At 53.1% G+C, this 20945-nt stretch overlaps 2 protein-coding genes across 7 annotated transcripts; both read left to right on the top strand.

Moving 5' to 3' along the window:
* Nucleotides 1–45: 45 nt before the first annotated feature.
* On the top strand, nt 46–14984 carry rrp1 (ribosomal RNA processing 1). Of its 3 annotated transcripts, none has more exons than XM_078939229.1 (17): nt 46–320; nt 477–521; nt 2687–2941; nt 3299–3381; nt 3712–3769; nt 5483–5568; nt 5701–5762; nt 5844–5973; nt 6354–6418; nt 6492–6667; nt 10517–10611; nt 10998–11095; nt 11405–11424; nt 11492–11641; nt 11848–12920; nt 13624–13690; nt 14659–14984. In XM_078939229.1, exons 3-17 carry the CDS (start codon nt 2818–2820, stop codon nt 14862–14864), a joined length of 2493 nt encoding a protein of 830 aa, XP_078795355.1. In that variant the 5' UTR covers nt 46–320; nt 477–521; nt 2687–2817; the 3' UTR covers nt 14865–14984. The 3 variants fall into 3 exon arrangements, with proteins under 3 accessions (XP_078795355.1, XP_020557778.1, XP_078795356.1); XM_020702119.3 differs by having other exon boundaries at nt 165–306; XM_078939230.1 differs by having other exon boundaries at nt 201–324.
* A 763-nt stretch (nt 14985–15747) lies between these two features.
* Nucleotides 15748–19538, top strand: tmem177 (transmembrane protein 177). 4 transcript variants are annotated; one of them, XM_023950719.2, is made up of 4 exons: nt 15801–15905; nt 16594–16642; nt 16717–16936; nt 18759–19538. In XM_023950719.2, the coding sequence occupies exons 3-4, from the start codon at nt 16736–16738 to the stop codon at nt 19488–19490; spliced, it is 933 nt and encodes a 310-aa protein (XP_023806487.1). In that variant the 5' UTR covers nt 15801–15905; nt 16594–16642; nt 16717–16735; the 3' UTR covers nt 19491–19538. The 4 variants fall into 4 exon arrangements, with proteins under 4 accessions (XP_004086954.3, XP_078795368.1, XP_023806487.1 ...); XM_078939241.1 differs by having other exon boundaries at nt 15895–16189; XM_004086906.5 differs by lacking the exon at nt 16594–16642 and having other exon boundaries at nt 15748–15905.
* The last annotated feature ends 1407 nt before the right edge of the window (nt 19539–20945 follow it).

Here is a 20945-nt window from a genome sequence, read left to right as displayed (position 1 = left end):
GAGAACACTCTTGTCGCTAAACCCCGCCCACTGCCTCGCTCCAGGTGGAGAACAGTGCTGAAGAAGAGCGCGCGGCCCAGAAGGAGGCTCGGTTCCTGGGGTCCACGTGGATCCTCCTCCTGACCTCAGGGCCTTCAGGATCAGCCCCCGTCAGGCGGGTCTTCTGGAGCCCATCCAGACTCTAGACTTCCTCAGAACCTTCTGGCTCGGTCTTCCCAGCCTTCATCTCCTGATGATCCAAGGTTGGAGAGAAGTCTCACCTGTTCAGGTTCGGGTCTCAGGCTCGCGAGGAACCCAGAGAAACCGGTGCATCGGTGTGTGTAGGTGTGGGGAGGGGGGGAGGGGGGGGGCTGTTGTAATTTTCGTACTTGTTTTATTGTTACATATTCTGTTTTAATGTAGAACTTTTTGTTTTTGTATACATGTATTTAAATTGTTTTTTTTTAACTGTTTATTGTATTTTATTTACTGCACAGCGAACAGGGGGTTACTCCAGAGAGCAGGTTATGCTAGTTACCACGGTAAGTTTGAGGCTAAGGAAGCCGATAACCTCAGCTCTTAGTTCCAGAAATGGAGGTATGTTTCCGGGTAGGTCAACTTGCCATAGCAACTCATGCTCTGAACATAACCTGGTCTGGAGCAGGTTTAGTTGAAGGTTAGTTTGTTTTCAGAGAGGTGAAGCAGCATGGCGTGTCTATTTGAAGATGATTTAGTGGATGAAGAAGCTCAGATAATACTTTTTCCACCGTGAGAGGGTGATAAGACCACATGTGGATGTTGGAAAGAGAAACTTTATACTTTGATCTAACTTCCTTATTTGCTTCAGTTAAGATAAATCGTTTTTTTAGTTAAGTCAGTTTAAAAATAACACACAGTTGTCAGACATTTTTTTTAACTTTGATTCAAATTAATTCAATTAAGTAGGTGTAACTTCGGTGCTGCTGTTAAATCTGCACCGCAAGGGATTGTGGGTTACCATTCCCTTTGCCTGTCTGGACAGATTTGGCTTTTTGACCAAATGTGTTTAGTTGTTTTACTGGGTTTTGCCGAGTTATTTTTTCCTACTTTAATTAAGTTTCTGCACCATGAGTGAGAGTGAAGGAGAGGATGATGAGTTTATATAGCACCCCTACTGTTGGGTGCTGCAATGATAATGATGAAAAATTGTTTTTCATTATCGAAGTAGCTCCATTTTTTTAGGAGAAAATAAACATTTTATTTTGAAATCTGGAAAGACCAAAAGTTGTAATTTGTTGTTTCATTTTAAATTTCTATTGGTTCAGATCAAATGAAAAATAGGTTGAAACTGTTACCGATTGTAGTAAACAAATACATTTTACTGTTTTCTCTTTATTTGCATTAATGTTTCCATATTATATCCGCCTCTGACCTTCTTACATTTTCATGTTACGGCTACGTTCACACTGCAGGGCTTAATGCTCAATTCGGAAAAAAATCCGAATTGTTTGCTAGACCGTTCACATTTCCAAGTAAATCCGAACTTTTGTGATCTCCAGTGTGACCGTGACACGACCCAAACGAGACCCGCATGCGCAGAAGCCAGAAGAATACTCAACGGTGAACGACGTCACTCGTTTGCGGAGCAGATGTCAACAACAGTGTTGTCAAAAGCGGAGCTCTTTTTGTAATATTAAATTTATTTTCACAAAGGAGCAGCACAATTACAATCTTCTCATTTTAAGAAGGCATTGGAGTCGGGATCGTCTGTACCCACTGTTGTGGAATGGAAATGTGTATGTGTTGGAGCCGCTCGCCCGCGTGTGTGCAAGCGCGTGCCGCGATAGAGAATGGGGGGGGGGGCAGTGTGTGCGCGCGCATTCTTGTTGTGTGTTACGGAGGACGGTAATAAAAGAAGGTTTCCCCCAGAATAAATGCTATGGACTCTTTATTAACCCGTTCTGGAGAATCTAAGGATCAGAACAGAGAGGAGGAGGAGGATCGCCTCGGGTCCCCCGCGCTTCTGAGCACGGTCAAAGGGGAGAAAGAAAAAAAAATTATCACGGGAAAGGTTCAACACCACGCTCTGCCATTTATCTGGAAACTTTTTCAAAAACCGCCCAGTTGCAATAAGAGCCCTGGAGTTTGGCCTGAAAAGAGCGATCAGCCCAAATATTAATCCAATCAGTGACCTCGCTTCCCTTCCACTGACTGATCTCAGCAGCATCGTCCACCATGGTTGATGTTTACGTTCTCGTTCCTGCCTACTTTAACGCAAAATGATGACGTTTGTTGCGTGTCGATGACGTACAGTTCGGAATCAAGTCGCCTGGCCGGTCAGACGGCGGTCGCAATTGAAAAGAACGGCTACAATTCGGAATCAGGCCGGCAAATCCACTGGGCCTGGGTCGCAATTGAAAAGATCGGATCTGTGTCATTCAGACTGTCATGAAAAGATCGGAATTGGGCCGCTTGGGGGCAAAAAAATCGGAATTGGGTCGTTTCAGCCTGCAGTGTGAACGTAGAGCCGTTTGGAACCAGCTCACAGGTTCACTAAACTACATTACCCAAAAACCAGCGCGTGTTGACGTCACAGCCCACTTTCACTCACACGCTTGAAAAGGAATATCTTTTTTTCCTCCACCTGATTAAAATACACAACAGCAAACCGCTCCAGGACCGGCCAGCAGAGTCTCCCGAACAGAACCGTTCTGCTCTTTTATTGTAGGAAACGTCTTGGAGCTGGAAGCGGGCGGGGGGTGGAGCCTGCGACGTAGCAGCTCTGACGTCATCCAGCCGCGCCGCGTTTGAGAACGTGGGTAAAGTTTTAGCTGGCGTGCACGTGAAAAGCCCGCTAGCATGGCTTCGTCTCAGCAGCCGGAGGTCCAGCTGGCCCAAAGACTGGCCTCCAACGAGAAACCCGTCCGGACCAGAGCTCTGCGCAAACTCAAGAAGTACATCAGCGCGCGCGAGGGCGCCGCAGGTGAGCCCGCTTCGGGTGCCACAGAACCCAGGCTGACCCGGCCCGCTGAGGGAGGCTGGTGGTTCTCCGGTTACCCGATTCTAAAGTCTCCCGGTTGTTTGTCACCTGAGTCACGCGCCTAAACGGCGTAAATCATGTGTCAGCTGGAGCGCGTGGACAGGTATGACGGTAAAGTCAAGTAAATAACAAGCAGCGCAACCAGAACCTAAGTCCGACAGAACACTTAGTTCTACCTGAAGGAAAGTTCCCTGTTTCTGGATCTGGTGTGTTCTGCCAGCGAGAACCAGGAAGGGTCCACCCTGTTGGAGCGGTTCTGTAGTGGCTCCTGGATGAATGTTCTCCTGGTTCTCCTTCCAGGTGGATTCTCCGCTGAGGAGCTGCTGAAGCTCTGGAAGGGTCTCTTCTACTGCCTGTGGATGCAGGACAAGCCTCTGCTGCAGGTCTGTGACGGTCAGCCGCCTCCTCCTCCTGACACGACCATGAAGGGCCTCCTGCCGATGCCACAGACCTTCAGGGTCCTGGGCTCTGGTGGAGGTCTCACCGTTGATCTGCTTTCCAGCAGAACATGAGGTTCTGTCCATCTGTGCTGACGCCTCCTAGTGAAGGCAACCTGCTTTTACCTGGTCTGGAGATCGGGGCGTCTGTGACATCCACTGTTCTGTAGAACTGTTCTCCAGACGGGCTTTTCCTCAGGAACAGCTGCTGTCTGCATGGATCCTCTGCAGAACGTGTCCTCGTGGATCATCCTCATTCTCTTTGTGTTTTTGAAGGAGGAGCTGTCCTCGCAGATCTCCAACCTCGTCCACAGCTTCCCCCACACCGACAAGCGTAAGTAACCTCCGTGTTTCTAGACTCGGGTCTTAAGTCAGGTCTTGACTCGGGTCATGAGTCTGGTCTTGACTCCGGCCTCGACTCTGGTCTTGACTCGGGTCTTGAATTGGGTCATATGTCAGGTCTTGACTCGGGTCTTAAGTCCGGTCTTGACTCGGGTCTTAAGTCCGGTCTTGACTCGGGTCTTAAGTCCGGTCTTGACTCGGGTCTTAAGTCCGGTCTTGACTCTGGTCTTGAGTCCGGTCTTGACTCTGGTCTTGAGTCCGGTCTTGACTCTGGTCTTAAGTCCGGCCTAAACTCGGGTCTCGACTGCGGCCTAGACTCGGGTCTCGACTCCGGCCTAGACTCGGGTCTTGAATTGGGTCATATGTCAGGTCTTGACTCGGGTCTTAAGTCCGGTTTTGACTCGGGTCTTAAGTCCGGTCTTGACTCGGGTCTTAAGTCCGGTCTTGACTCGGGTCTCGACTCCGGCCTAGACTCGGGTCTCGACTCCGGCCTAGACTCGGGTCTCGACTCCGGCCTAGACTCGGGTCTCGAGTCCGGCCTCGAGTCAGGTCTTGACTCGGGTCTTAAGTCAGGTCTTGACTCGGGTCTTAAGTCCGGTCTTGACTCGGGTCTTAAGTCCGGTGTTGACTCGGGTCTTGAGTCCGGTGTTGACTCGGGTCTTGAGTCCGGTCTTGACTCTGGTCTTGAGTCCGGTCTTGACTCTGGTCTTGAGTCCGGTCTTGACTCTGGTCTTGAGTCCGGTCTTGACTCTGGTCTTGAGTCCGGTCTTGACTCTGGTCTTGAGTCCGGTCTTGACTCGGGTCTTAAGTCTGGCCTAGACTCGGGTCTCGACTCCGGCCTAGACTCGGGTCTCGACTCCGGCCTAGACTCGGGTCTCGACTCCGGCCTAGACTCGGGTCTCGACTCCGGCCTAGACTCGGGTCTCGACTCGGGCCTAGACTCGGGTCTCGACTCCGGCCTAGACTCTGGCCTAGACTCGGGTCTTGACTCCGGCCTAGACTCCTGTCTAGACTCGGGTCTTGAGTCCGGCCTCGAGTCAGGTCTTGACTCGGGTCTTAAGTCCGGTCTTGACTCGGGTCTCGACTCCGGCCTAGACTCGGGCCTAGACTCGGGTCTCGACTCCGGCCTAGACTCGGGTCTCGACTCCGGCCTAGGCTCCGGCTTAGACTCCGGCCTAGACCCCGGTCTCGACTCGGGTCTCGACTCGGGTCTCGACTCCGGCCTAGACTCCGGTCTAGACTCGGGTCTCGACTCGGGCCTAGACTCGGGTCTCGACTCCGGCCTAGACTCTGGCCTAGACTCGGGTCTTGACTCCGGCCTAGACTCCTGTCTAGACTCGGGTCTTGAGTCCGGCCTCGAGTCAGGTCTTGACTCGGGTCTTAAGTCCGGTCTTGACTCGGGTCTCGACTCCGGCCTAGACTCGGGCCTAGACTCGGGTCTCGACTCCGGCCTAGACTCGGGTCTCGACTCCGGCCTAGGCTCCGGCTTAGACTCCGGCCTAGACCCCGGTCTCGACTCGGGTCTCGACTCGGGTCTCGACTCCGGCCTAGACTCCGGTCTAGACTCGGGTCTCGACTCCGGTCTCGACTCGGGCCTCGACTCGGGCCTCGACTCGGGCCTCGACTCCGGCCTAGACTCCGGCCTAGACTTCGGTCTTGAGCCCTGTCTCGAGTCCGGTCTTGACTCCTGCTGCTCTCCCTGCAGAGCTTCTGTTCTTCCAGAGCTTCCTGCAGACCATGAAGCGGGAGTGGACCGGCATTGATCGCCTGCGGATGGACAAGTTCTTCCAGGTAAATGCTGCAGATATCTGCTGAGTCAGCAGGCGGAGATGTTGTCTGGGGCTCATCTCTGTCAGGAACGTTCCAGGTCTGGATCTGAGCAGGTGACCCGTACAGCCCTAAAGTTCATGAATGTCTTTTCAGTTGATCCGCTTCATGTTCAGACAGACCTTTGAGGTTCTGAAGAGGAACTCCTGGGACAGCAGGTAAGGTTCTGAACACACCTGTTTTCTGTTGGACATTGACCCGGTTTGAATGAACCCGGGCCTGTTTTGCCCCCCCTCCAGGGCGGTGACCGGGTTCCTGGAGCTGCTGGGCTCTCAGCTGCTGCAGAGCGACAGCGAAACCCCTGCTGGACTCCAGCTCCATATTCTGGAGCTGTACCTGACCGAGCTGGCCGCCGTGGGTTCTGCAGAGGTATCACACTGGACCACAGCTGACCCATCAGGCTTCATCTCCTATGAGAAGAGGGTGGTGTTGATTGGACCGGATTTGGTGTTCTGAGGAAGGGGGTGTCAGGAATGTAGGAATGAAGAGTCCAGAAGTTTGGATCTCTTGGCATTAAGTTCATGGTCCATGGAGAATCTCTGGCGTGGTTCTGGGGGTCCGGGTGGGTTCTCCTCCTCCTGACCAATCTGTGTTGACGCTGATGTTGGTCATGATGGGATTAAAATCGATACTGATGACCCAATGTTATCTCAGGAGCTGGTCTTAAGGTGCTGTCAGTGGTTCCGGTTCTTTGCTCTGTCTGGACCCAGGTGTGAGTCAGTACCAAATCTCTGCTTTGTCTTCTGCAGCTCACTGCTGAACAGAACCTGACCTTCATCGACCCCTTCTGCAGAACCGTGGCCAAAACCAAGAAGTAAGTCCTCACTGCAGAACCTCCAGAACCTGTGAGGCGGGTCCACTGACTGTTGATCCTCCTGCTTCTTCAGTCAGATGCTCTTCAGCGCCATCTGCAGGAGCATCTTCAGCACAATCATCGACCAGGCTCCCTTCGCCCTGGAGGACCTGATGAGGGAGGTGGGGCAAGCGGAGGAGTCTGACCCCGAGGACAGCGAGGGGGGGCCAAAAACCCAGAGAGGGGGTGATCAAGGAAAACTAGTCAATGGTAGGAATCCTCCTTCTGTTGCAGGTTCTTTCGTACCGTCGGCTGTACCTCCCCCTGTTCTCGTGTTCCCTCCCCCTGTTCTCGTGTTCCCTCCCCCTGTTCTCATGTTCCCTCCCCCTGTTCTCGTGTTCCCTCCCCCTGTTCTCGTGTTCCCTCCCCCTGTTCTCGTGTTCCCTCCCCCTGTTCTCGTGTTCCCTCCCCCTGTTTTCGTGTTCCCTCCCCCTGTTCTCGTGTTCCCTCCCCCTGTTCTCGTGGTCCCTCCCCCTGTTCTCGTGTCCCTCCCCCTGTTCTCGTGTTCCCTCCCCCTGTTCTTGTGTTCCCTCCCCCTGTTCTCGTGTTCCCTCCCCCTGTTCTCGTGTCCCCTCCCCCTGTTCTCGTGTCCCCTCCCCCTCTTCTCGTGTCCCCTCCCCCTCTTCTCGTGTCCCCTCCCCCTGTTCTCGTGTCCCCTCCCCCTGTTCTCGTGTCCCCTCCCCCTGTTCTCGTGTCCCCTCCCCCTGTTCTCGTGTTCCCTCCCCCTGTTCTCGTGTTCCCTCCCCCTGTTCTCGTGTTCCCTCCCCCTGTTCTCGTGTTCCCTCCCCCTGTTCTCGTGTCCCTCCCCCTGTTCTCGTGTCCCTCCCCCTGTTCTCGTGTTCCCTCCCCCTCTTCTCGTGTTCCCTCCCCCTCTTCTCGTGTTCCCTCCCCCTCTTCTCGTGTTCCCTCCCCCTCTTCTCGTGTTCCCTCCCCCTGTTCTCGTGTTCCTCCCCCTGTTCTCGTGTCCCCTCCCCCTGTTCTCGTGTTCCCTCCCCCTGTTCTCGTGTTCCCTCCCCCTGTTCTCGTGTTCCCTCCCCCTGTTCTCGTGTTCCCTCCCCCTGTTCTCGTGTTCCCTCCCCCTGTTCTCGTGTTCCCTCCCCCTGTTTTCGTGTTCGCTCCCCCAGTTCTCGTGTCCCTCCCCCTGTTCTCGTGTTCCCTCCCCCTGTTTTCGTGTTCCCTCCCCCTGTTCTCGTGTTCCCTCCCCCTGTTCTCGTGTTCCCTCCCCCTGTTCTCTTGTTCCCTCCCCCTGTTCTCGTGTTCCCTCCCCCTGTTCTCGTGTTCCCTCCCCCTGTTCTCGTGTTCCCTCCCCCTGTTCTCGTGTTCCCTCCCCCTGTTCTCGTGTTCCCTCCCCCTGTTCTCGTGTTCCCTCCCCCTGTTTTCGTGTTCGCTCCCCCTGTTCTCGTGTCCCCTCCCCCTGTTCTCGTGTTCCCTCCCCCTGTTTTCGTGTTCCCTCCCCCTGTTTTCGTGTTCCCTCCCCCTGTTTTCGTGTTCCCTCCCCCTGTTTTCGTGTTCCCTCCCCCTGTTTTCGTGTTCCCTCCCCCTGTTTTCGTGTTCCCTCCCCCTGTTTTCGTGTTCCCTCCCCCTGTTCTCGTGGTCCCTCCCCCTGTTCTCGTGGTCCCTCCCCCTGTTCTCGTGTCCCTCCCCCTGTTCTCGTGTTCCCTCCCCCTGTTCTTGTGTTCCCTCCCCCTGTTCTCGTGTTCCCTCCCCCTGTTCTCGTGTCCCCTCCCCCTGTTCTCGTGTCCCCTCCCCCTCTTCTCGTGTCCCCTCCCCCTCTTCTCGTGTCCCCTCCCCCTGTTCTCGTGTCCCCTCCCCCTGTTCTCGTGTCCCCTCCCCCTGTTCTCGTGTCCCCTCCCCCTGTTCTCGTGTTCCCTCCCCCTGTTCTCGTGTTCCCTCCCCCTGTTCTCGTGTTCCCTCCCCCTGTTCTCGTGTTCCCTCCCCCTGTTCTCGTGTCCCTCCCCCTGTTCTCGTGTCCCTCCCCCTGTTCTCGTGTTCCCTCCCCCTCTTCTCGTGTTCCCTCCCCCTCTTCTCGTGTTCCCTCCCCCTCTTCTCGTGTTCCCTCCCCCTCTTCTCGTGTTCCCTCCCCCTGTTCTCGTGTTCCTCCCCCTGTTCTCGTGTCCCCTCCCCCTGTTCTCGTGTTCCCTCCCCCTGTTCTCGTGTTCCCTCCCCCTGTTCTCGTGTTCCCTCCCCCTGTTCTCGTGTTCCCTCCCCCTGTTCTCGTGTTCCCTCCCCCTGTTCTCGTGTTCCCTCCCCCTGTTCTCGTGTTCCCTCCCCCTGTTTTCGTGTTCGCTCCCCCAGTTCTCGTGTCCCTCCCCCTGTTCTCGTGTTCCCTCCCCCTGTTTTCGTGTTCCCTCCCCCTGTTTTCGTGTTCCCTCCCCCTGTTTTCGTGTTCCCTCCCCCTGTTTTCGTGTTCCCTCCCCCTGTTTTCGTGTTCCCTCCCCCTGTTTTCGTGTTCCCTCCCCCTGTTTTCGTGTCCCCTCCCCCTGTTCTCGTGTTCCCTCCCCCTGTTCTCGTGTTCCCTCCCCCTGTTCTCGTGTTCCCTCCCCCTGTTCTCGTGTTCCCTCCCCCTGTTCTCGTGTTCCCTCCCCCTGTTTTCGTGTTCGCTCCCCCTGTTTTCGTGTTCGCTCCCCCTGTTCTCGTGTTCCCTCCCCCTGTTCTCGTGTTCCCTCCCCCTGTTCTCGTGTCCCCTCCCCCTGTTCTCGTGTCCCCTCCCCCTGTTCTCGTGTTCCCTCCCCCCGTTCTCGTGTTCCCTCCCCCCGTTCTCGTGTTCCCTCCCCCTGTTCTCGTGGTCCCTCCCCCTGTTCTCGTGTCCCTCCCCCTGTTCTCGTGTCCCTCCCCCTGTTCTCGTGTTCCCTCCCCCTGTTCTCGTGTTCCCTCCCCCTGTTCTCGTGTTCCCTCCCCCTGTTCTCGTGTTCCCTCCCCCTCTTCTCGTGTCCCCTCCCCCTCTTCTCGTGTCCCCTCCCCCTGTTCTCGTGTCCCCTCCCCCTGTTCTCGTGTCCCCTCCCCCTGTTCTCGTGTCCCCTCCCCCTGTTCTCGTGTCCCCTCCCCCTGTTCTCGTGTTCCCTCCCCCTGTTCTCGTGTTCCCTCCCCCTGTTCTCGTGTTCCCTCCCCCTGTTCTCGTGTTCCCTCCCCCTGTTCTCGTGTCCCTCCCCCTGTTCTCGTGTCCCTCCCCCTGTTCTCGTGTTCCCTCCCCCTCTTCTCGTGTTCCCTCCCCCTCTTCTCGTGTTCCCTCCCCCTCTTCTCGTGTTCCCTCCCCCTCTTCTCGTGTTCCCTCCCCCTCTTCTCGTGTTCCTCCCCCTGTTCTCGTGTCCCCTCCCCCTGTTCTCGTGTCCCCTCCCCCTGTTCTCGTGTTCCCTCCCCCTGTTCTCGTGTTCCCTCCCCCTGTTCTCGTGTTCCCTCCCCCTGTTCTCGTGTTCCCTCCCCCTGTTCTCGTGTTCCCTCCCCCTGTTCTCGTGTTCCCTCCCCCAGTTCTCGTGTCCCTCCCCCTGTTCTCGTGTTCCCTCCCCCTGTTTTCGTGTTCCCTCCCCCTGTTTTCGTGTTCCCTCCCCCTGTTTTCGTGTTCCCTCCCCCTGTTTTCGTGTTCCCTCCCCCTGTTTTCGTGTTCCCTCCCCCTGTTTTCGTGTCCCCTCCCCCTGTTCTCGTGTTCCCTCCCCCTGTTCTCGTGTTCCCTCCCCCTGTTCTCGTGTTCCCTCCCCCTGTTCTCGTGTTCCCTCCCCCTGTTCTCGTGTTCCCTCCCCCTGTTCTCGTGTTCCCTCCCCCTGTTCTCGTGTTCCCTCCCCCTGTTCTCGTGTTCCCTCCCCCTGTTTTCGTGTTCGCTCCCCCTGTTCTCGTGTCCCTCCCCCTGTTCTCGTGTTCCCTCCCCCTGTTCTCGTGTCCCCTCCCCCTGTTCTCGTGTCCCCTCCCCCTGTTCTCGTGTTCCCTCTCCCCGTTCTCGTGTTCCCTCCCCCCGTTCTCGTGTTCCCTCCCCCTGTTCTCGTGTTCCCTCCCCCTGTTCTCGTGTTCCCTCCCCCTGTCGCCTCATTGTGTTGGTTTCCTATAGCTGGTTTAGGTTTCTGCTTTCAGGCAAAGACTCCAGTGAGGAAGAGGAGGAGGATCTTCTTCCTTTGGACCTGGAGTCCCAGCTTTCAGGTGATGAGGACATTGGACCAGTCTTACAGGTAAGGGGTGGGGTCTTGATGATTTGAGTGTTCTGGACAGGGACAGCTGTCAGGAGTTAGGTGGTCTGAACCTGGCCGGTCCAACAGCCATCAGAACGTACATCATCTAGCAGATCTGTCCTCCATGACGAGGAGACGGTTGCTGGTTGAAAACCAACAGATTTTTGTATCATTTGAAGAAGCTTTGGCTTCAGACCGTCCCATGGTTCTGGTACCAGATGTCATTAGAAACAAACCTCTCAGAACTTCTATTTGCTGCTGAGATGAACTTTTTTAAAGACTTTGTTTTCAGCGTTTAGGCGAAGAGGTCAAATGTCGTCTGTCTGCCACACAAACAGATCTCGATGATGAAGATGACCTCTAAAGCTTCTTCTGGTGTTTTTCAGTTCGATTACGCCGCTGTTGCAGACCGGCTCCTGGCGCTGGCGGGTCGGGGCAGCACGCCAGGTCAGAACCGACGAAAACTCTACAGAATCGTTAAAGTGTGAGTATCTTTTGGTGCCGTCTGTGTTTCTGTGCTCCTCTGGTCCATAAGTGTTTGAACACGACCAGAATCTGGTTCTGGCCAGGTTCTTGGGTGCTAGAATGTAGAACTTGGATGAGGAGCTCAGATCCCACATTACCTCCTGTCTGGCCCAAGGCTCCCCTGTCGGGTTCTGCTGGTCGTTGGACTGAGGTCCACCTCTGTGGCTGCTATCAGAACAGAAATGTTCTGGTTTTGTTGAGGAGAACTTGTAGAACTGAGTCCAAACGATCCTCTGTGCTTCTGCTTGTCTTCCATGTGCTGCTGCAGGCTGAAGGACCTCAGTGAAGGTAGAACCTCCTGGATTTACTGCGGTTCTCGTGGATCTTCAGGGTCTCACTCCGCTCCTCTGCTCAGGCGTGTTTCCTCAGGACGAGTATCCGGAGGAGGTCTCCACGGACGAAGACGACGACATGTTCGGCAGCAGGAAGAGGATGAAGAGGGCGGCTCGCCTGGGCCGTGGTGAGGAAGAGCCGGCAGCAGGACAGAAGAAGGCTTCCAAGTCAGGTGGGCGGTTCAGCCGCTGGGGTGGATCCAAACCTTCTGCCGGTTCTTGGAACTCACAGCTGTGGTTCCTGTCAAACAGAACCTTTGTCGGTTTGGTTCTGTTGACTTTTCTTTCAAACTGAAATCATCTTCTGATCTTTGTGGGGTTCTTGTAGCCGGGCCGGGTCGTCTCAGGCAGAACTTTTATTCTGCTTCCTTGTTTTCAGGAAGCGACGTCACCAAGCAGCAAAACCAGAACAATGAACCAGCAGAGGCAGCGGTGAAGAAGAAGAAGAAGAAGAAGAGGAAGAAGGAAGTTCTTGGAGATGAAGTGAACTCTGAAGACCAAACTGCAGCTGACGTGAAGATGGCAGAAGAGCGTTTGCAGAGAGCCTCGGATCCATCAGAGGGTCCAGAAGAAACCCCAGAGCTAAAGGCTGCAGAGGAAGAGCTCAGCACTGCCGTGCAGAAAGACCAACCAAAGAGGAAGAAGAGCACCAAAGCGGAGCTCCAAGAGCTTCAGGAGCTTCAGCAGACCTCGGCTCCAGCTGAAACAGAGAACCGCGGTTCCTTAATGAAGAAGAAGAGGAGGAGGAGGAGGAAAAGCAAGGTTCTGGGGGTCGAAGCAGAGGAAGCCTCAGAACCTCCCGAGTCCAAAGATGAAGCTCCTGCTGAGATCACAAACAAGGCCAAGAAGATGAAGGCCCCAGCTGGGCCTCCAGTCAACGGCTCGCCGGCTTCTGTCAAAGCGGAGGCTGAAGGCGGCGTGGAGTCAAGCGTGGTCGTTCCAAAGAGGAGAAAGGTCTCATCCATCAGGATGAAGAAAAGTCCAAGGGCCGAAGAAGCGGACCAGCAGAAGACCGGAGGTCCTGAAGTCTCTGCTGGAGCGTTACAGCAGCCAGAGGCCACAGGAGACGAGCAGAAGTCTGGTGCCGACGTGGACCCGAAACCCCTAGAGTCTCCAGAACCAGGACCCGTCTCACCTCTGAAGAAGAGGAAGAAGAGGAAACTGTCAGCAGCTGAGCAGGCCAGAGGAAATGCAGAAAGCCTGCAAGCTGGCGAAGAGAAAACACCTGAGGTTACCGTGGCAACAGCAGCAAAGAAGAAAAAGATGAACGGACCCCAGAGTCAGATCTCAGAGGAAACCCGTCTGACAACTGAGCTGCCATCGGTTGACTGCCAGGAGAAAGTGAAGAAGAGGAGGAGGAAGAAGATCCCCGTGGAGTTTGAGTTTGAGGCGGATGAGCTGAAGGAGGCGGCAGAAGGAAAGATGGACGCCAAGAAACCCCAGCAGGTCAAGGTGAGTACAAAGGTCCGCCCCCTTCACGATGATCTGAAGGTCCGCCCCCTTCACGATGATCTGAAGGTCCGCCCCCTTCACGGTGATCTGAAGGTCCGCCCCCTTCACGGTGATCTGAAGGTCCGCCCCCTTCATGGTGATCTGAAGGTCCGCCCCTTCACGGTGATCTGAAGGTCCGCCCCCTTCACGATGATCTGAAGGTCCGCCCCCTTCACGGTGATCTGAAGGTCCGCCCCCTTCACGGTGATCTGAAGGTCCGCCCCCTTCACGGTGATCTGAAGGTCCGCCCCCTTCACGGTGATCTGAAGGTCCGCCCCCTTCACGGTGATCTGAAGGTCCGCCCCTTCATGGTGATCTGAAGGTCCGCCCCTTCGTGTCCTTTCAGACCAGGACTGTGGTTCCTAAGCCTCTCTTCTGCAAGACCAGGGTGGGGCAGGTCACCCCGCACTCCAAGAAGAAGGTACAATGATTGAGGGTAGCTTGACCCCGGAGGAGCTTTGGCAGAACCCGGTGGGTTCTACCAAAGTTCGACCTTTGACCTCAGAAGATGAAGAGCTGATGTTCTCTCGGGTTCCTCCACAGATCTTAAAGTCCCTCATGAGTTACCTCTGTCCTGCTTCTGCTGAATGTTTTTGGTTCCAGGTCCAGAGGGTTCGTGGTCTTGGTCCTGTCATGTGACCCGTTTGCTGCTTTGTCTCCACAGAAGAAACCCACCCCCAGATCTGAGCTGAAGAAGGTGACCTTCGGCCTGAAGAACAACCAGACGGCTGGTGAGAACCCGCATGTGGCTGTCGTTTCTCTGATCAGTCATCTTCTGTTTGAAATCGGGCCTCAGAGTCCCGCGGTTCTGGGTTTTCTGGATGGTGCGGTGGATTCTGCAGATCCACAGGTGTTCCTGAAGAACCCGCAGGTGTGGGGAGGAGCTGCAGGTCCCACTCTGAAGTGTTGTCACAGTGGAGTGTGGGTCTCGGGTTCCCACACAGATGGTTAAAGGACGGTCCGAGCGCGCTCCGTTTGGAGAAGCAGGAATGTTGATCCAGTTCTGGTCCTGGAGATCCACCATCCAACCTTCTGATCCCTCCCTAACCCTCCTTCTGGCTCCACTCAGCCAAGAAAGAAGCACAGATTACAAAGATTATGAGTGAACAGGCACTTAATAATCATCGTAATAATAAAATCACGTTTAGAAGATCATCTCGCTCTATGTAGCAGGTTTCTTTGTTTACAACGGATCTAAATATTTCTTCTTCTACGGTTGTTTCCAGTGTTTTAGAGAGTTCTGCGCATGTCTAAACGAGTCATTCCGACCAAAAGTGTGGTCTATGTCCACAGTTCAATTCTAAACCGATCTTTGATCCGATCAAAGACATTTTGCCCATAGAGCCGCAGCTAGTGACGCTGCAGGTTTTCATCAGGACAGCGAGCTGAGGAACGCAGGTTGATAGAACCTGGACAACGTTCTAAAGTCTGACCTGCATCACAGTGGAAGTCACAGGACAGGGATCAAAAAGTGGAAAAGGAGACTAAACGGAGTCAAACTGGCTCAAAAAGCCAGCAGTTCTGTTGGAGAGGGTTCTGGGGACAGACGGCGTGTGGAACAGGTCGATTGAGTTCTTTCAGGTTCTCCGTCTCTGGTGTCCAGGGTTGGTTTTTGAAATGCGGCCCCCGTCTGCAGTTCTGCTGAATATCTGAGGACCCCGATCTGCTCGCTAATGAACCCCATCTGCCCCCCCTGCAGAGTTCAGGAAGAGCGACCGCAGCCTGCTCCTGAGTCCAGAGGGGTCATCTCGAGTGCCGTTTGACCCGGAGCAGAAACCAAAGTTTGGCGTTTTAAAGACTCCTCCCACCACGCCGATAACCGGCAAGAAGCGTTCAAAGACCAAGACCTCCAAGACAGCGAAGGGCCCGGGGAAACGCCGGCCCCTGGCGTCAGACTTCTTCTGACAGAACAAGAAAGTGGACGATTCTCTGTGACGTTTGAAAGGACACCTGAACTCACCTGTTGGTTTTTGAGAGATTCTGTTTTAATAAAGTTCCTCCTCCTGTTTTCACGCTTTTACATCACATCTGTGTGGAAATGTGTCCGTTCTGACAGAAAACACGCACCTGCTCCTCCTGATTTATGCACACATTATATTGTAACGATCCGGCCAAACCGTCACTTTAGTGGGATAGCGAAAGCCAACTGCTATTTAGATGGCTTCATTGGAGAGCTGTCCGTGCCCCAGACACCACACGACCCTGGACAGTCTCAGGTTGGAGGAAACGTAGAGAGAGGCAATATTAGCTTTTGAGCAACAAGTCTGTTTATTCCAGCACACATACAGCCCAAACAGCATGGAGGGTCACTTCAGCTTCCAGCCCTCTGACTCAAGGTTTCACCCTTAAGCTCCCCACTTCCCATGAGCCTTTGGGGCAGAAGGCAGCGCTAACCCCCGGGTCGCCACAATATGCTGTTTGAAGTACAAACCAAGAAATGAGATTACAGACACAGAAAGGCAGAGTGGGAGGAGGAAAAACTGGAACAGATCTTAGGCAAAAGACAACTTCAAAGAAGAATTTTATAAAGATTATATCATTTTGATAATTAAGAAATTCAGAAAAATAGCAAACAGGGGAATAGCATTTCCATTCGCATGAAGTACTTCCAGAGAACAATGACTGGGTTAACCACATCAGAGGTAGTGGAGCCTGAATGGTCCATAAAGTGCAGAAAATATTACCAACAATAAAAACTGACAGACATGAATATCAGACCAAAGATTTCAGGTGTTTTCCCTGAAAAAGAAGCGATGGTTCTGGTACCGACGCCCTTCAGTCCTGATGAAACGCTGGACTCCGCCCACAGGCGGCCCCGCCCTCTAACCTTCCGCCGTAAAGCAGCGTTGGTCTTTACGACAGCCGAGCTGCTTTGCGGTAACCTTCATCTGTCATGTAAGATGTTTTGAAGGAGCGCAGCTGTCCGCGTGCCGAAGAGCCAAACCCGTCAGTATGCTTTCTTCTCTCAAGTCCGGAGCTCGCGCTCATGTCGTTTCTGCTTTAGTGTGAAGCTTCGAGGCTTTCAGACGGATCCAAACGGTTCCGGTTTAGATCTGGACTGAAGTCTCACCGGGAGAGAGTTTAACACAAAGGTTTCCAGAAAGCTTTAAATGCATCAGAAAATGTGGACTTCCGGTCCCTGTGCTGTCATTATGGGATGCATTTAGCAGCTTTTTGTATTTATTGTGTTAAAAGCTGATAAATGTCTGACCTGAATAGAAACAGCAAAGGTAAATAATCAGCAGCCACAGGTTTACCTGTAAAAACAATGACGCAGAGGTCACGTGACTCTGTGAAAAGTCGATCTGGAGCTTCTGATCAATAAAATCGTGTTTGAATTTTAATTCTATTCAAACGTGTACAAATGAATCCCGTTACTCTGAATGTAATGCTGAGGCCCTTTCAAAATAAGAGTGTTCTTCATTGACTCCTGAACTACAGCAAAGATGGAGGCTTTTACAGAGAAAGGTCCCTCCAACCAGCACAATGTGGAGCGGTTAATGTGTTCAAACTGTTTGAGACAGTCCTGGAAGTTTGTTCGTTTTCTTATAACCTGCTGCTGCTGCGTCAGAATGACGGATTATAGATGAATAAATCCACCGGATGCTTCAGGTGTTTCCCTGCTCATCCACAGCTCGGGTTCATGTCTCACCCCATTAAAATAACGTCCTTTTCCTTTGGAGGTAACCCCGTAGTCCTGCTCAAGGTGGAGTTTCTCCTGCAGGAGGTTCACGGATGCTCCTTTCTCTTTCACCAGACCAGGCCAAACCGCAGTGATGGCGTCCCGTTTCCTGACCTACTCCGTGCTCCTTCAGAAGTACCGGACACCGCTGCTCGTGGCGAGCTGCGGCGGACTCTTTGCCGCCAACATGTTCTACCACGTTTGTCCAGACCTGTCCTACCGGCAGCTCTACCAGGCCTGGCACAAGGGGGCGCCGGTGGAGCTGTCCGACAAACTGGAAAGGCTTTTTCAGGAGGTAACGTGTCAACGCTTCACCAGAGAAAATGGATTTTCAGGCAAACACAGACCTGAAGGTCGTTCCTCATCCAGGTGTTCCCTTTGAAGGTCACTGCTGCAGAGAGTGTCCTACAGCCGGATTAGACTGTCTGACAAAACGGTTTCTCTTTAGAGAAGATGAAGCTGACAAAGGAAGAAGCAAAGATCAGTGAGGATGAAGAGGACGAAGAGTGGAGAGGCAGGTGGTTCTGACAACATACCTGTGGAGGTCTGAAAGAGTTTAGGGGAGGTGGCAGAAGAGTCTCTGACTGTTTAAGAAGAGCAGATGTCTGAAGAGCGGAGGAGAAGAGTTGGGGTTCTATTATTAAGAAGAATGAAGAGGTGCAGAGATGTCTAAACCAGGGAGGAATTAGGCCCATGCGTTGCAATGTATTATGGGAAAAGTTAGAGGAACATCTGTGAGCAACGGAATGGTTTCATGCAGAGAAAGAGAACCAGATGTTTGCTTTGAGGGTGTTTCTGCAGAAGGTCCGAAGGAGCCGCTTTGTGTCTTTGTAGATGTGGACAAAGTCTAAGACAGGATCCAGGAGGCCTGGAGGGTCAAAGAGCGTTGGAGTTGACCGGGACACGGATGAGAGCTGGAAGACAGCCGTGAGATGTTCTGTGGGCGCGACAGAGAAGATCAAGGTGGAGGGGAGCTTTGAGCTCTTTGTTTCCATGGTGATGGACAGACTGACAGAAGAGGTTACAGAGGAATCTCTGTGGACCATCATGTTTGCAGATGATGCTCTGTGACGAGAGCAGGTGGAGGGACAGCTAGAGAGGTGGAGGTTTGCTCTGGAGAGGAGAGAACCAAAGGTCAGACGGAGTATCTGTGTGTAAACGAGAGGAGCGGTGAGGTCAAGGGAGCAGAGGTGGAGAAGGTGGAGAGTCCAGAAGAACACACAGGTAAAGAGGTTGGAACAGGTGGAGGAAGGTTTCAGGTGTGACAAAGGATAAGGTGTAGCAGACGTGGTGAGAGCAGCCATGTTGTTGGTTCAGAGACTCTGAAGCAGAGCTGAAGGCAGCAGAGAGGAAGATGCTGAGCTTCTCTGTGGGACCAGGATGGATCAGGAATGAATCCATCAGAGGATCAGATCATGGATGTTCTGGAGATCCATGCAGGGAAGCAGATGGAGATGTTTGAGAGGAGGAACAGTGATGATGATGGTAGAAGGTTGGAGATACCAGGACAGAGAGGAAGATGAGGTTCATGGATGAAGAAGGACGTGTGAGGAGGGGTAGATGGAGGCAGATCATGGCTGACTCATGTATGCAGAGTTAGCTGAAACATGAGCCAATTGCGGCTGGCTGTTCCAGATGGTTCAGATCCGACCTGGAATGACCAGAAAACCTAAAGCAAACCGGATCAGCTCCTCTCAGGGGGAGATGCATGTTTTCAGACTAGACTGTCAGCTTCTCTGCAGGATGTTGGTCCTCACAGACGGAGTCGGTCTCCATCTTTTGGTCTCTGATCTTCGTCAAAACATGATTGGTCAGAATTTCTGGGTTCGTGTGTCTTTGCTGTGATGGTCTCCTTCTTCAGACCTGCAGCTCTGAAGGTTTTTATCTGACATCAGATAAAAAGTGTGAGGCCAAAAACAAGGTGGAACGCCCCCTCCAGGAAAGGATGGACAGGGGGGGCACTTGGTCCATTTTGATGTTACAAATCGGACTCTGGTAGATTAATTCTGCTCAGATGCTCCTCCGTGTGGAGTGCTGCTTCTGAGCAGATCTGGACTCCCAGAAGCCTTTGCAGTGAGGTGACACCAGCCTGGTGTTCAGGTGTCTTTCTGTTCCAGGTGCTGACGGACTGCCGGGTCAAATCCCCCAGCAGCTTCTCTGCCTTCGCCTCCTTCGGGTTCCACCCCGTTGGCGCCGGAGTCCCGTGGCTTCCTGCGGGGGTCCAGATTGGCATCCCAGCTAACTTCAACAGCACCGCCGCCGACCTGAGCGGAATAACCAACCGGAACATTTTTATCAACGGCAAAACGGTGGACTGGACCACCAAGACTGGTTCCGCCTTAAAGGAGGCGCTGGTGTTCTCCCCGGAGGCGCAGAAGTTCGCCATCGCGCGAGAGGTGGTCCGGCTGCAGTCCGGGGGCCCCGTTTTAAACGCAGCGGTGGCCCCGCTGTGTCTGGGCGGGGTGTGGGTGTACAGCGTCCTGCTCAAACAGGTGTTCGGGCTGCACGCCGGCTCCGCCCTGCTCCGGGGCGTGGCCAACATGGTGGCACTGAGCATTGGCGCCGTTTCCTACTTCCTCACCTCAGACGCCGTCAGCCAGTGGACGGACTACGCCTCAGACCGGCACGCGGCGCGGGTGTCTCCACAGTACGCCAAAGGGGGGGTGGAGTTTTACGACAAAATCTTGTCCAGAAATAAGACCCTGCGCTCCCTGATGGGCCGCAAAGGCGAGGAGATGTACGCGCCCAGTGGGAACCTGTTTCCCGCCCACATCCTCCAGCTGAAGCACACGCCGTACACGTCCAGGAGGGAGGGGCTTCTGGCTCTGCTGAAGGAGGACAAAGTGTGAAGTGTTGGAAATCAGAAGTTGTTCTCATTAAAAAGATGCTGAACGCTGGTCTGTGTGTGTTCACCGTGATCTGGTTGAAGGTGGGTGGAGGTGACGACCTTTAGGGGTCATTCTGGGTTTTTGTCGCTGACTCCAAACAGCTGATGGTTCTGCTGTGACTCTTTAAGTGGAGTAAAGGAAAACGCTTCCGTGTTCACAGATTTATGACACTTGGAGAAAAGTTCAACTTTCTTCAGAAAATGATCTGTTTTGGTTCCAGGGGGTCAGAGGGGGGGGGTCGGGGCTCAGACATTGATTCAGAGGAGCTTTTTTCCTGTCGGGTCATTGGAATTGAAAGAGCAGCAGCGTGCGTCCTCCCTGCCGTGGTGCCTTTGAGCAGCATGTGTGTGTTTTGTTTCCAAAGCTAAAGCAGACAAGCGAGCATTGTGTTGAAGAAGAGGATTTAGACTCTCGTTTCCGTCCTCTTCATCAGCAACACTGCCGTCATTGTCCTCTCTCTGCTCTGCACTTCATCAGTCGCCTCATTTTGTGCTCCAGTAATCTTCCTCACAATGGAGCTTTGTGTCTGTGCGGCGCGGTTCCCTGCACAACCACATGGGGTCAGCATCGGCCTGCCGGGCCGCCCCCGTGCCCCCCCACCCCATGCCCCCCAGCCCTGCTGAACTTCTTTTTTATTGAAGAGATAAACTAGGTTTACAATCTTGTGGCAGTTGTTCGAGGAGTTTGTCAAATGACATTTAGAACGGACATCGAAAAATGTAAACAACAGTAATACATTTAAGTAAAAGAGTAAACAACAACACAACAATACAGACCCACATAAAGTAAGGTTAAACACAAAGCAGGGGGACATTATAATGATCATTAACTTAGGGGCTGTCAAAACACTAAATTATTTGATAATTTAGAATTTCATTGCAAGTTTATTTTCCATGAAGTTTACGGATGAAAATAAAAGCAAAGTTCTTTATGAAATGTGGAAAAATATGATTTGATTGTAAGGAATCGACAGAATGAACATTTAAAATTATTACTTTGTTTCCTAAAATAAACCCAAAAATGATGTCCTTCATAGAAAAGTCTGGAAAACATGGAATCTTGGGGAGGAGCCAATAATGTATATCATCCCAAAAGGCATCTGAAGAAAAACATTCAAAGAATAGAAGTTCAGTTGTTTTAATATCCTTGTTACAAAAAGAACAACAGATTTCAGGAAATCCAACCCGTTTTCTGAGTAATTTCATGGCCCTGCTGAACAGGAAGGAGGGGGGACACCGAACTTCTGCATGTTTTAGACAGAAATCCTCCCTTTTAATAACCGACACCTAATTCATCAGCGGCTGCAGAGGAAACGTCTTTAAAAAGGTTTTTGTTTCGTTTTTCAGAGATTTTGTATCAAGTTATCAATTTTGGTTCAATTTTTTTTGAAATAGATTCAAATTTTGCTTTGGTTTC

This window comes from Oryzias latipes, chromosome 21, assembly GCF_053564925.1.
Source record: "Oryzias latipes strain Hd-rR chromosome 21, Olatipes_Hd-rR_3.1".
Classification (NCBI taxonomy): domain Eukaryota; kingdom Metazoa; phylum Chordata; class Actinopteri; order Beloniformes; family Adrianichthyidae; genus Oryzias; species Oryzias latipes.
Note: the sequence above shows the minus strand (reverse complement) of the source record. Positions and strands in the feature narration are given on the sequence as shown.